The sequence below is a fragment of the Lacerta agilis genome, chromosome 10, assembly GCF_009819535.1.
Source record: "Lacerta agilis isolate rLacAgi1 chromosome 10, rLacAgi1.pri, whole genome shotgun sequence".
NCBI classification, from domain to species: Eukaryota; Metazoa; Chordata; class Lepidosauria; order Squamata; family Lacertidae; genus Lacerta; species Lacerta agilis.
In genome coordinates this window covers 1,212,890-1,227,541 of record NC_046321.1, presented here as the reverse complement: position 1 = coordinate 1,227,541, position 14,652 = coordinate 1,212,890, and the positions used below count along the sequence as shown (strand labels likewise).

The 14,652-nt window shown below is 44.6% G+C and overlaps 1 protein-coding gene across 2 annotated transcripts; it reads right to left on the bottom strand.

The window, feature by feature from the left end:
* Nucleotides 1–2,765: 2,765 nt before the first annotated feature.
* LOC117053895 (zinc finger protein 208-like) lies at nt 2,766–13,367 on the bottom strand. 2 transcript variants are annotated; one of them, XM_033162219.1, is made up of 5 exons: nt 13,316–13,367; nt 12,192–12,364; nt 7,504–7,648; nt 5,948–6,431; nt 2,766–5,863 (listed from the first exon to the last, which is right to left on the bottom strand). In XM_033162219.1, exons 4-5 carry the CDS (start codon nt 6,243–6,245, stop codon nt 3,006–3,008), a joined length of 3,156 nt encoding a protein of 1,051 aa, XP_033018110.1. In that variant the 5' UTR covers nt 6,246–6,431; nt 7,504–7,648; nt 12,192–12,364; nt 13,316–13,367; the 3' UTR covers nt 2,766–3,005. The 2 variants fall into 2 exon arrangements, with proteins under 2 accessions (XP_033018110.1, XP_033018109.1); XM_033162218.1 differs by having other exon boundaries at nt 2,766–6,431.
* Between the last annotated feature and the right edge of the window lie 1,285 nt (nt 13,368–14,652).

Below are 14,652 nucleotides of genomic sequence, written 5' to 3'. Positions count from 1 at the left end.
TGTATGGTAAAAAGTTCCCACTTCCCTCTTACATCTCCAGAATAATTTGATTGCTTTTTATATATCTTAGCCAGTTCTTCCGGGGTGAGATACCAACGGTAAAACATCTTCACCATGTTCTCTTTCATCATGTAACGGGCCGTCAAGTTCATATCTACCTTCCACAACCTTTCCCAGCTTTCCAGTTGAATTGTATGGCCAAAGTCCTTCAGCGACTTTATAATTACTTCTTTGGTTGTTTCATCCTGCAGTTCCCACTCTAACAGCAGATTGTTCATACTGGAGATGGTCTTCTTTTTAGGTTGTATTAATTCACTTTGTAGTTTTGACACATTTTGCTCCAAACCTTTCTTTTTATCCTGATTAAATCTGTGTGCTACTTGATGATATTGTAACCAGCTCAGGTCCGGGAGACGAAATCCTTCTCTTTGAATTTTATCCGTTAATAACTTAAATTTTATCCGTGGCTTCTTCTTTTGCCATATTGATCTCATTATTTATCTTCTGCATTTCTCAAAGCAAGCAAGTTTGCCTATTATCGGTAGCTTTTGAAAAAGAAACATGAACTTTGGCAGGATATTCATATTCATATTAATCACCTAAATTTGCCCCCATATTGATAACTTTAACCTTTGCCAAATCTCTAATTGATTTTTAAGTTCTTTCCAGGTTGTATTATAATTATATTCAAACAAATTTATATTCTTCACTGTCAAATTTATCCCTAGATATTTTGCTTTTTGCACAATTTGTAATCCCGTTTCTTCCTCCAGTTTTTTTGCTCTGTTCGTCCATATTCTTCGTATTCCTTCCTATTGTTTCCTCTACCATTACAATCATATCATCGGCAAATGATCTTACTTTACATTTGACTCTTCCTAGTGGTTTAATTCTAATCTCCTCCTCTGACCTGATAACTTGATATAGTACCTCCACTATTAAAATAAATAACAAGGGAGATAGGGGACACCCTTGTCTTGCCCCCTTTTCTATTTTAAAGTATTCAGTCATCTCCCCATTAATTGTTAAATTTGCCTTTTGGTCTTGACACATTACTCTTAATCCAGCTGATGTCCTGGTTCCCACTTCCATCTTTTCAATTATCTTGTCTAAAAACCTCCAGGATACATTATCAAAGGCTTTCTCAGCATCCATAAAAACAAATGCTGCCTTCTTCCCTGGATTCCAGTCAAGATATTCAATAGCATCAATCACAAGTCTCATATGAGACTTGTGATTGATGCTATTGAATATCTTGACTGGAATCCAGGGAAGAAGGCAGCATTTGTTTTTATGGATGCTCATCTTCCTTCCCAGTAAGATTGTTTTTATGGATGCTCATCTTCCTTCCCAGTAAGATTCCTTTCTGATCTTGGCTAATAATTTTGTTCAACACTGTTATTAATCTGTGGGCCAGTATGTCCGCATATATCTTGTAGTCATTATGAAGTAAAGATATTGGTCTTTAATTATTTGTATTATCTTTGTTTTTATCTTGTTTAGGGATTACTGTTATAGGTGCTAATTGCCATGACTCCGAGATTCTTCCTTCCTCCATTATTTTATTTATGAGTATACTTTCAGCGGAGTTGCCACTGCTTCCTCCATTTTTTTTGGAATGCAAGGCAGTAAGGCCATTCGGGCCCCGCAACTTCCCCAACTTAGCTTTGGAAATAGCCTCGTGTACTTCCATCATAGAAACTGAAGCATTTAGATATGCAATTTTTTTAATCTCTTCTTTTGTTTATTTCTTCTGGTTTGTCTATTCTTTTCTCGCCGTCTTTGATGCTATCTGTTAATCTTTTCTTCTGTCTCTTCTTCAGTTGCCACGCCAGCATTTTCCTGGGCTTATTCGCAAATTCAAAGGATCTCTGTTTCATCCATCTTATATTATTTTGGATTTCAATGCTTAGCAACAACAACAAATGTGTTTGTAATAACTTGATTTTTTGTGCTACCTTATAATTTTTTGCTTCTTTCTCTAGTATTTATTCATTGCTCGCTATTTCTTCTATTAACCGCTCTAACTTCCTCTCATAAGTTCTCTTTTTCTTTGCAACAAATGCTCTACTGGCACCCCAAATTATTCTTGTATCAGTGTCTTGTGATTTATTGATTTCAAAGCATTCTTTCAACAATTCCTGTGCTTTAATCACCAAATTTTCATTGTTTAATAAATTTAATCCCCATCTTTAATTACCCTTTTGTTTATTTCCTAATTCTAATATCACTGGATTATGATCTGTTATTGTCTTTGGGTGAATCCCTGTTTTCATAGTTTTCTTTATTAAATTATTTGAGATCCAGATTGCATAACTTCTCCCTGTTGATTATTTGGCTTTTGAAAAGTGTGGAAGACGGATTTCCTCTGAGTTCATTGCTGTCAAGAAGAGGGGACTCTGAGAGGAACACATCCCGCTCTCCATACATATTAATGGGTTCTCCCCTTTGAAGGTCCCTTGATGTTTCTTTAACATTACATTATAACTAAAATACTTTCTGCAATCTTTCCTTTTAAAGTACTTCTCATAGAATAGAATAGAATCATAGAGTTGGAAGAGACCCCAAGGGCCATCCAATCCAACCTCCTGCCAAGCAGGAAACACCATCAAAGCATTCCTGACAGATGGCTGTCAAGCCTCCACTTAAAGACCTCCAAAGAAGGAGACTCCACCACACTCCTTGGCAGCAAGTTCCACTGTCGGACAGCTCTTACTGTCAGGAAGTTCTTCCTAATGTTGAGGTGGAATCTTCTTTCTTGTAGTTTGAATCCATTGCCCCGTGTCCGCTTCTCTGGAGCAGCAAAAAACCTTGAGTTCTTGATGGTATGTAGGGTGTCAACTCTTAAAGTTCTTCCTGGCCATGAGTCTGTTGATGTAGGACTTCCACTAGGACTGAGCCTCAATCTAATTACCTGATATTTATATTGCTTGTCTCTTGTGTGAATTTGCTGATGTAAATCAAGGGTTCCACTCTGACTGAAGCTCCTAGCTCATGCCATACATTTAAAACGTTACTTCCCTGTGTGTCTGCTGATGTTTTCCGAACTCTGTACATTTATATGGTTTCTCGCCTTTGTGAGTCTGCTGGTGTAATTTAAGTTCTCCATTCTGACAGAAACTCTTTCCGCACTCCATGCACTTAAATGGTTTCTCTCCTGTGTGATTCTTTTGATGTATATTGAGTTGTCCACTCTGCCTGAAGCTCTTTCCGCACTCCATACATTTATATGGTTTCTCTCCTGTGTGAGTCCGTTGGTGTATTCTAAGGCTTGCATTGAAACAGAAGCTCTTCCCACACTCCTTGCATTCATATGGTTTCTCCCCTGTGTGAGTCAGTTTATGTTGTCTAAGGGTTCCACTCTGCCTGAAGCTCTTTCCACAATCCATGCATTTATATGGTTTCTCTCCTGTGTGAGTCCGTTGGTGTATTCTAAGTTTTGCATTGAAACTGAAGCTCTTTTCACACTGCAAACATTTATATGGTTTCTCCCCTGTGTGAGTTCGCTGGTGTATATTGAGGTGTCCACTCTGACGGAAGCTCTTTCCACACTCCGTACATTTATATGGTTTCTCTCCTGTGTGAGTCCGTTGGTGTATTCTAAGTTTTGCATTGAAACTGAAGCTCTTTCCACACTGCATACATTTATATGGTTTCTCCCCTGTGTGAGTTCGCTGGTGTATATTGAGGTATCCACTCTGACGGAAGCTCTTTCCACACTCCGTACATTTATATGGTTTCTCCCCTGTGTGAGTCTGTTGATGTGTTCTAAGGTGTCCTTTCTGACTGAAGTTCTTTCCACAATCCATACATTCATATGGTTTCTCTCCAGTGTGAGTCCGTTGGTGGATTCCAAGGGTTACATTGAAACTAAAGCTCTTTCCACATTCCGTACATTTATATGGTTTCTCCCTTGTGTGAGTCTGCTGGTGTAATTTAAGTTCTCCATTCTGACAGAAACTCTTTCCGCACTCCATGCACTTAAATGGTTTCTCTCCTGTGTGATTCTTTTGATGTATATTGAGTTGTCCACTCTGCCTGAAGCTCTTTCCGCACTCCATACATTTATATGGTTTCTCTCCTGTGTGAGTCCGTTGGTGTATTCTAAGGCTTGCATTGAAACAGAAGCTCTTCCCACACTCCTTGCATGCATATGGTTTCTCCCCTGTGTGAGTCAGTTTATGTTGTCTAAGGGTTCCACTCTGCCTGAAGCTCTTTCCACAATCCATGCATTTATATGGTTTCTCTCCTGTGTGAGTCCGTTGGTGTATTCTAAGTTTTGCATTGAAACTGAAGCTCTTTTCACACTGCAAACATTTATATGGTTTCTCCCCTGTGTGAGTTCGCTGGTGTATATTGAGGTGTCCACTCTGACGGAAGCTCTTTCCACACTCCGTACATTTATATGGTTTCTCTCCTGTGTGAGTCCGTTGGTGTATTCTAAGTTTTGCATTGAAACTGAAGCTCTTTCCACACTGCATACATTTATATGGTTTCTCCCCTGTGTGAGTTCGCTGGTGTATATTGAGGTGTCCACTCTGACGGAAGCTCTTTCCACACTCCGTACATTTATATGGTTTCTCCCCTGTGTGAGTCTGTTGATGTGTTCTAAGGTGTCCTTTCTGACTGAAGTTCTTTCCACAATCCATACATTCATATGGTTTCTCTCCAGTGTGAGTCCGTTGGTGGATTCCAAGGGTTACATTGAAACTAAAGCTCTTTCCACATTCCGTACATTTATATGGTTTCTCCCTTGTGTGAGTCCGCTGGTGTAATTTAAGTTCTCCATTCTGACTGAAGCTCTTTCCACACTCCATACATTCATAGAGTTTCTCTCCTGTGTGACTCCGTTGGTGTTTTCTAAGGGCTGCATTGAAACTGAAGCTCTTTCCGCACTCTGTACATTTATATGGTTTCTCGCCTGTCTGAGTCCGCTGGTGTAATTTAAGTTCTCCATTCTGACAAAAACTTTTTCCGTACTCCATGCACTTAAATGGTTTCTCTGCTGTGTGAGTCTGGTGATGTTTATTGAGTTGTCCACTGACACTGAATCTCTTTCCGCACTCCATACATTTATATGGTTTCTCTCCTGTGTGAGTCCGTTGGTGTATTCTAAGGCTTGCATTGAAACAGAAGCTCGTCCCACACTCCTTGCATTCATATGGTTTCTCCCCGGTGTGAGTCCGTTTATGTTGTCTAAGGGTTCCACTCTGCCTGAAGCTCTTTCCACACTCCATGCATTTATATGGTTTCTCTCCTGTGTGAGTCCGTTGGTGTATTCTAAGTTTTGCATTGAAACTGAAGCTCTTTCCACACTCTGAACATTTATATGGTTTCTCCCCTGTGTGAGTCCGTTGATGTGTTCTAAGGTGTCCTTTCTGACTGAAGTTCTTTCCACACTCCATACATTCATATGGTTTCTCTCCAGTGTGAGTCCGTTGATGTCTTCCAAGGCTTGCATTGAAACAAAATATTTTTCCGCACTCCGTACATTCATATGGTTTGTCTCCTGTGTGTGTCCGTTGGTGTATTCTAAGGGTTACATTGAGACTAAAGCTCTTTCCACATTCCTTACATTTATATGGTTTCTCACCTGTGTGAGTCCACTGGTGTAATTTAAGTTCTCCATTCTGACAGAAACTCTTTCCGCACTTCATGCACTTAAATGGTTTCTCCCCTGTGTGAGTCTGGTGATGTTTATTGAGTTGTCCACTCACACTGAAGCTCTTCCCACACTCCATACATTTATATGGTTTCTCCCCTGTGTGAGTTCGCTGGTGTATATTGAGGTGTCCACTCTGACGGAAGCTCTTTCCACACTCCATACATTTATATGGTTTTTCACCTGTGTGAGTTCGCTGGTGTAATTTAAGGTCACTATTGTGTCTGAACCTCTTCCCACACTCATTGCATTCAGATGGTTTCCCCCCCGTGTGAGTCTGGTGATGTGTTCTTAAGTGTCCACTCTGACAGAAGCTTTTCCCACACTCCAAGCATTTAAAAGGTTTTTCCCCTGTGTGAGTCCGTTGATGTGATCTAATTTTTCTTTTATCACTAAAACGCTTTCCGCACTCATAACATTTATCTGGTTTTTCACCTGTGTGAATCCGTTGATGTTTCCTAAGATTTCCACTCATACTGAAGTTCTTCCCACACTCCCTGCTTTGGAATATTTTCTTGCCCATTTGAGTCTGCTGATGTGTTCTATGTTTTCCACTATCAGTGAAACTTTTCCCACTCTCCATACCTTTAAGTGGTTTCTCCCCTGTTGGAGGTCATTGATGGGAACTATGTGTGCTCATTCATTGAAGCATATTCCATATTTCACACATTTAGTTTCTTTTTCGAATGAAATGAAAGTGCCCCATCCCCTGGAATTCTGACTGTCTTCTCCATCACCTTCTTCTGAGTTGGAGGAAAGGAGATCCTGTCTGGGTTTCAAGAAAGAGAACAGAGGGAAAGAGTACACATTAAAGACCATTAGAACCTTCTCTTATTTCAACATATCCTACACTCTCCCGCCTCCTACCCATCTTCCCAGGTTTTAGGAAATGAAAATGCAATGTCGTCACATGATGGTAATGGATCAGCAACGTTCCCTAATCCTCAATCTTCGTTAATAAGGCAGCATGATCATGGAATACAGCGTTTACAAATCAAGTGGTTCCTCAATCGAAAGGAACACCCTCCCACCAGATGTCAAAGAGAAAACCAACTACCAGACTTTCAGGAGACATCTGAAAGCAGCCCTGATTAGGGAAGCTTTTAATGTTAAATAGACTTTTGGAAGCTGCCCAGAGTGGTTGGGGAAACCAAGCCAGATGGCCGGGGTATATTATTATTATTATTATTATTATTATTATTATTATTATTATTATTATCTGAAGAAGTGTGCATGCACACGAAAGCTCATACCAAGGACAAACTCTAAGGTGCTTCTGGAAGGAATTTCTTGTTTTTTTATTTTGTTTTGACTATGGCAGACGAACACGGCTACCTACTTGTAACTGTTTTCCAGGGTTCAGTGCTTGGGGTCAGCTGAATGGGTGCTCAGGGAAGCTCCTGTTCTTGGAGATGGATGTCCATCTACATGCCTCGCATTGCATGGAGAGAGCAGGAGGAGGAGGAGGAAAGCAGCTGGGTCATGGGAATCCCAGACGGAAACACCCATGCCCATTGTTCTTTATAATAATGATGGTCTGCCTGATCTCATGCCCGTCTTCTGACACCCAACTATCCTAATCTGGCACTGAAAAAGCTGCATATTCAAGGCAAATGGATAACTGTACTTAGTGAAAACTTCAACCTTGAATATGTAGTATTGATTCATTGATGGTCTGAAGTTTTATTATATCTGGAGACATGAATTCATTCCTGTTCTTTCTCAAATATCATAATTATATGATGTCATGGGGTGCTAGGGGAGTGTTAGTACCTTTGGTGTCATGCACCTTATGGGATAATTTATCCACCCTTGGTCCCTACCCTGCACTCAGCTCTCACCTGTGGCTTCCAGAAGCTGTCAGCATGTAACGGGGACCACAATCTCAGGAATGGTTTCAATCAGCCAGCTAAACCAGGTGAGGATCCCTGGTGAGTCTCAAATCCTTGGTGGGTTGGGGAATTCTGCTGCAGGTGAAGGCAGGCCCTGGTGGTTGGAGAGGATGATAATGACAGTGAATCCCACAGTCAAGAAGGAAGATTCTGCCCATGCTGCAGAGGAAAGTAAAGGGCAGATGGGGCCCGTCAATTGGGGAAGGGAGCCCATCGAGAAGGGGAACTCTGTTCCTAAATCTTCACTGCCTCTTTAGTTATCGTCGGGAGAAGAAAAGGCTATGGAGGAAAACCTGCACAAATCCAGAGTGGAGTCTCTAAGACGGTTGGCTGGTGCCCTGCACACCTCCTTCCAGGAACTCCTGCAGACAAGCTGGTTTCAAACGTACTGCTCTGCTTTCCTTGGGGCCATACCTGAAGGCAGGCCCTATTGGAAAGATAGGATTAGACCAAAAGTGAATCCCACAGTCAAGAAGCAAGATTCTGCCCATGCTACTGAAGAAAGTGAAGGGCAGATGGGGCTGCTCAACTGGGGAAGGGAGACCATCAAGAAAAAAACTGGTCCTAAACCTTCCCTGCCTCTTTAGTTATCTTCGGGAGAAGAATCATAGAATCCTAGAGTTGGAAGAAACCACAAGGGCCATCCAGTCCAACCCCCTGCCAAGCAGGAAACACCATCAAAGCATTCCTGACAGATGGCTGTCAAACCTCTGCTTCAAGACCTCCAAAGAAGGAGACTCCACCACACTCCTTGGCAGCAAATCCCACTGTCCAACAGCTCTTACTGTCAGGAAGTTCTTCCTAATGTTTAGGTGGAATCTTCTTTCTTGTAGTTTGAATCCATTGCCCCGTGTCCGCTTCTCTGGAGCAGCAGAAAACAACCTTTCACCCTCCTCTATATGACATCCTTTTATATATTTGAACATGGCTATCATATCACCCCTTAACCTTCTCTTCTCCAGGCTAAACATACCCAGCTCCCTAAGCCGTTCCTCATAAGCCATTGTTTCCAGGCCTTGGACCATTTTGGTTGCCCTCCTCTGGACACATTCCAGCTTGTCAGTATCCTTCTTGAACTGTGGTGCCCAGAACTGGACACAGTATTCCAGGTGAGGTCTGACCAGAGCGGAATACAGTGGTAATGTTACTTTGATCTAGATGCTATACTCCTATTGATGCAGCCCAGAATTGCATTGGCTTTTTTAGCTGCTGCATCACACGGTTGACTCATGTCAAGTTTATGGTCTACCAAGACTCCTAGATCCTTTTCACATGTACTGCTCTCAAGCCAGGTGTCACCCATCCTATATTTGTGCCTTTCATTTTTTTTGCACAAGTGTAGTACTTTACATATTCCCCTGTTAAAATTCATCTTGCTTGCTTTGGCCCAGTTGTCTAATCTGTTAAGGTCATTTTGAAGTGTGATCCTGTCCTCTGGGGTATTAGCCAGCCCTCCCAATTTGGTGTCATCTGCAAACTTGATCAGGATGCCCTCAAGCCAATCATCCTAGTCATTGATAAGGATGTTGAATAAGACTGAGCCCAGGACAGAACCCTGTGGCACCCCACTAGTCACATCTCTCCAGAATGTAGAGGAGCCATTGATGAGCACCCTTTGGTTTCGGTCAGTCAGCCAGTTACAAATCCACTGAATGGTAGCATTGTCTAGCCTGCATTTTACTAGCTTCTTTACAAGAATATCATGGGGCACATTGTCAAAGGCCTTGCTGAAATCAAGATAGGCTACATCCACAGCATTCCGTTCATCAACCAGGCTTGTAATTCTGTCAAAAAATGAGATCAGATTGGTCTGACATGACTTATTTTTCAGAAATCCATGCTGACTTTTAGTGATCACAGCGTTCCTTTCTAGGTGCTCACAGACCGTTTGCTTAATGATCTGCTCTAGAATCTTTCCTGGTATTGATGTCAGGCTTACTGGGCGGTAATTGTTTGGGTCTTCTCTTTTCCCCTTTTTGAAAATAGGGAAAACATTTGCCCTCCTCCAGTCTGCTGGGACTTCGCCTGTTCTCCAGGAATTCTCAAAGATTACTGCCAGTGGTTCTGAAATCACCTCTGCCAGTTCTTTTAATACTCTTGGGTGTAGTTCATCTGGCCCTGAAGACTTGAATACATCTAAATTAGGCAAGTATTCCTGTACTACCTCCTTACTTATTCTGGGCTGTGTTTCCCCTGCTGAATCATCTGTTCCATATTCTTCAGGTTGGGCATTGTTTTCTTTCTTGGAGAAGACCGAGGCAAAGAAGGCATTGAGGAGTTCTGCCCCTTCTCTGTCTCTTGTTCGCATTTCACCATCTTCTCCTCTAAGTGACCCCACTGTTTCCTTGTTCTTCCTTTTGCTACAGACATACTATAAAAGCCCTTTTTATTGCTTTTAACCTCTCTAGCAAGCCTGAGTTCATTCTGAATTCCACAAATCCAGAGTGGAGTCTCTAAGACGGTTGGATGGTGCCCTGCACGCCTCCTTCCAGCAACTCCTGGAGCCAAACTGGTGCCAAACGTACTGCTCTGCTTTCCTTGGGGCCATACCAGCCAGGCTGAGGAGGGGGTCTTGTTGTCTAGGCAGCCCAGGACCTCCAAACACACTGCCCAGGCTTCCATTGCTGCTAACACAGCAGTTTCAGGCAGAGCGATGAACTCAGAGCTGTCCATGGAGGGACAGGTTAATTCTGTTTCTAAGGCAGCTGTCTGCCAGCTCCATCTGGTACGCCTGCTGAGAATTTACCAGCCTGCAGACTGTCTCTACAGAGTTGTAGTAGTAGTAGTAGTAGTAATTTATTATTTATACCCCATCCATCTGACTGGGTTTCCCCAGCCACTCTGGGCAGATTCCAACAAAGATTAAAAATACATTAAAATATAACACATCAAAAACTTCCCTAAACTGGGCTGCCTTCAGATGTCTTCTAAATGTCAGGTACTTGTTTGACATCTGAGGGGAGGGCGTTCCACAGGATGGGCACCACTACTGAAAGGCCCTCTGCCTGGTTTCCTGTAGCTTTGCTTCTTGCAGTGAGGGAACCGTCAGAAGGCCCTCGGAGCTGGACCTCAGTGTCCAGCCTGAACGATGGGGGTGGGGACGCTCCTTCGGGTATACAGGACCGAGGCCGTTTAGGGCTTTAAAGGTCAACACCAACACTTTGAATTGTGCTCGGAAACATACTGGGGGCCAATGTAGATCTTTCAGGACTGGTGTTATATGTTCTCGGCAGCTTCCCCCCTGTCACCAGTCTAACTGCCGCATTCTGGATTAATTGCAGTTTCCGGGTCACCTTCAAAGGTAGCCCCACGTAGAGCGCATTGCAGTAGTCCAAGCGGGAGATAACCAGAGCATGCACCACTCTGACAAGACAGTCTGCGGGCAGGTAGGGTCTCAGCCTGCGTACCAGATGGAGCTGGTAGACAGCCGCCCTGGACACAGAATTAACCTGCGCCTCCATGGACAGCTGTGAGTCTAAAATGACTCCCAGGCTGCGCATCTGGTCCTTCAGGGGCACAGTTACCCTATTCATGACCAGCGAGTCCTCCACACCTGCCCGCCTCCTGTCCCCTCAAAACAGTCCTTCTGTCTTGTCAGGATTGAACCTCAATCTGTTAGCCGCCATCCACCCTCCAACTGTCTCCAGGCACAATTCAAACTGTTGGTGCTGACCTTTAAAGTGTCTGTGGGATGTGAAACACAAGAGCAGTCAAGTACAACATCCCTAGATTGGACATAAAAGGGGATGTCTGGACCAGCCAGTCGGAACTTCCTGTTTCTCTTGGGTGGGACAGACTTCCTCTGCATGTGACTAGAGGTGGGCAGACTTCTTCTGCATGTGACTAGAGGTGGGCATGACTTCACCTGCCCAGGTAACAAAAGAGCAGGACTGGTTTGCTATCTCTCTCTCTGACCACATTCATCAAAGAAGCAACATCTGCTTATCCTAAGATGCTTTGTCCAGTCAAGAGAGGACAAAGGAGCTGTCTCCTTATGGGATAGTTTCCAGGTGTATATTACTTTTGTATCTTAAGTCTGCCTTCTGGGATCTGTTTGTGAACAGAATGTGTGAGTAAACTCTTTTTATACTTTTATAGAAGACTGTGTCGTGTCTATCTTTTCATGAGAGAAATTACCAAGGAAACTTATTTTAGAGGCTTTAGCGAGTTGAGCAAATGCATCCACTGTGCAAGTTTATAAAGGGGAATATTACTCTACTAAATTGTACAACTTCTTAACACCAGTTGGAAAGGATATAATCAAACAATATATCCTCTCCTGCATCCTACAGTGTAATGGTTGCATTTTTCAGGCATAGAAAACTACGGATCTAATGTATAGCAATAATGTATAGCAATAATTCCTAACCTATTGGTTTAAGAAGTTTATGGTAGTTTTACTCTGTATGATTCAAAGCTGGTGTTTTCTCTAGATCAGGGGTAGGCAAACTAAGGCCCGGGGGTATAAATACTATGATGATGATGATGATGATCTTGTATTTTGACTTATTTACTGCTATATCAGCTCATGAAATATTATGGGTGGAGAAAATCACAGGGCTGCCGTAAAATATAATCCCACCCACAACTTCTCATTCACATGCAGTCTGTAAATTTGGGGAGGTCACACAGCTCACCTGTGCTAATACTGGCAGTCTTTGGCCTGCATAGGCAAACCCTGAGTGTAGAGCCTCCAGCCACAGGCACTGTCTATCATGAAAATGGGTCCTTTGACTGGGAAGATTCATGCAGTCGCTGTCATCAGATGCTGATGGATCTTATCTCAGCTTGTCAGTCACTCAGACACTGCCTACAAAGAATAAGAGGAACAGAAATGCTTTTGAGCTGCAACTTCTACATCAGCACTGTGAGCAATCCCGCAGACTCTGCACCCCTTTTTCTGATGACAGGTTTACATTATCCTCATCCTCAGTGAACCAGGCAGTGGAGAAGAAACTTAAAGATGGAAGCCTGAGAGAGGGGGAAAGGTTTCTGGCTGCTTCCTGGGTGGGATGGCGGAAACAAAGAGCTGCTTCCGAGAAGTCCTCCTTGCTCCCCTCTTCCTCTCCTCCCCAGGAGGACCAATGGTTAGACGTGGCAGAACTGCTGTGTCTGGACAGGGAAGGGGCTTATGGGGTGGGAAGAGGATAGAACTTGCAGGAAGCAAGAGGTGGGGGGACTGGAGCCCCCCCCCCACTATCTAGGGATCTCTCTCGGGTCACCTGGAAAAGGTGGCAGATTCCTGGGCGGGAGAGAGAGGCCAAGGCTCTCCCACCGGAGAATCTCCGCAGCCGTCACGATGGAAAAGTTCCCTCCATGGACTGGTCTTCCTCTCCCCCACCCTACCATTGCTGCGATTCCTTGCCCCGGGGATGCTCCCCCCCACTGCTCCCCCCGGCTCCCCCATCATCTCTCCGTCCGGATTGCACTCCCCTAAACACGAGCAAGGGAGGGATTGGGGGGGGGGGGCGTGGGCCCCATCCAGGCGTCTCTCGCGGGCGTTAACCCTTTCATGGCCTGCATCTCCCGCGCGGAGTCCACAGGGCCCCAGGGATGCCTGCGCGGGGGGAAAGGGGCCAGGGAGTCTTCGTGGGGACCCCGTGGGTGGGCGCCCCATGTCCGCCCTGTTAAGGAAAGCTCCCTTCGCAGCACCGTGCGGGGATGCAGGCACTGCAAACGGGGACCACGAAATGCGCTTTGGGGACCTGGCGGGGGTGTGTGTCTCTGGTTCCTTCTCTACCCTCCCCTCCCGCCCCTTTACCTCTTTGTCCTCGCTCGAGATTCTCCTTTCCTTTCCTTTCCTGCAACATCCAGGGGGGTCCCCTCCCCCGACGCCCCTCCTCCCCTTTCTGAAAGCGCGCCCCCCCCCCCAGAGCTACGCCGCAGAGCAGCAATCCGTGGTAGAAGTTCCACTTCCGAGAGAAGCAGGCAGTTTGGGAGGGGGCACTACCCCCCATTTCCGGAACAGAAGCCGGATTGCAAGGAGAAGGAGGAGAAGGAATGAATGCAACGTATAGGGGCGGGATTTGGGGTTGTGGGGGGCGGGCTGTGAGAATGATGTGCTGGTAAGAGAGGGATTCATTGGGGGGGGAGAAGAAGGTTTCCCCATTTTCTTTCTGGGGATCAGGAGAGCGGTGGAGGGACAGATCCCGGCAATCCAGCTGCAAAGTGCGGTTCCCCCCCACAACGATTATATTCCAAAATACTTCCCTCCCCCACCCCACGCCATGAGATTAGATCCGTCCGTGTTTTAGGTATTGGTGCACATTGAGTAGAGGGGGTCCAGGGTAAAAGGCGGATCTAGACGGATCCTCATGAATTCATATGATTTTTTCATTCAAATGAAAAAAAACCACCATGATACTGTAGACCACATCTCAGTCTATATGTAGCATCAAAAAAATCATGCATCCACTGTTTTGTGGGGCCACAATGGTGCAAAAACTTGTTTAAAAAACACGGATCCTCATGGATCCTCATGATTTCTGCATTGGGACACCCCAAACTCACCGTCAAATCACATATCATGTCCAGGGGCACAGCCTCCACCACAAAAATCTGGGATCCATGGCTTCCTCGCGACAATAGGGCGCAAAAACTTGGTTTTGAAGCATGGATCCTCACGGATCCGCACCCTTTTTGCATTGGGCCACCCCTAACTCACCGTCAAATCACACATAATGTCCAGGGGCACAGCCTGCACCACAAAAACACGGGTCCACAGCATCCTGGCAACACCGTGGATCAAAAACGTGGTTCTGAAGCGTGGATCCTCACGGATCCTCACCCTTTTTGCACTGGGCCACACCAAATTCACCGGCAAATCACACATCATAGCAAGGGGTACAGCCTGCACCACAAAAAACACGGGTCCACCGCTTCCTGGCGACACCACGGCCAAAAAACAGGGTTCTGCACCACAAAAAACATAGATCCGAGGCATGGATCCACATGAATTCATATGATTTTTATATTGAAACAAAACAAAACCACCATGATACTCTAGACCAAATATGAATCTATAGGCAGCACCAAAAAAACCACGTTTCCACTATTCCGTGAGGCCGCAATGGTGCAAAAACATGGTTCTGAAGCGCG

Coding starts and splice junctions, on each gene's coding strand:
- LOC117053895 (XM_033162218.1), bottom strand. CDS start 6,245: ATGGAGAGTGGGAAAAGTTTCACTGATAGTGGAAAACATAGAACACAT.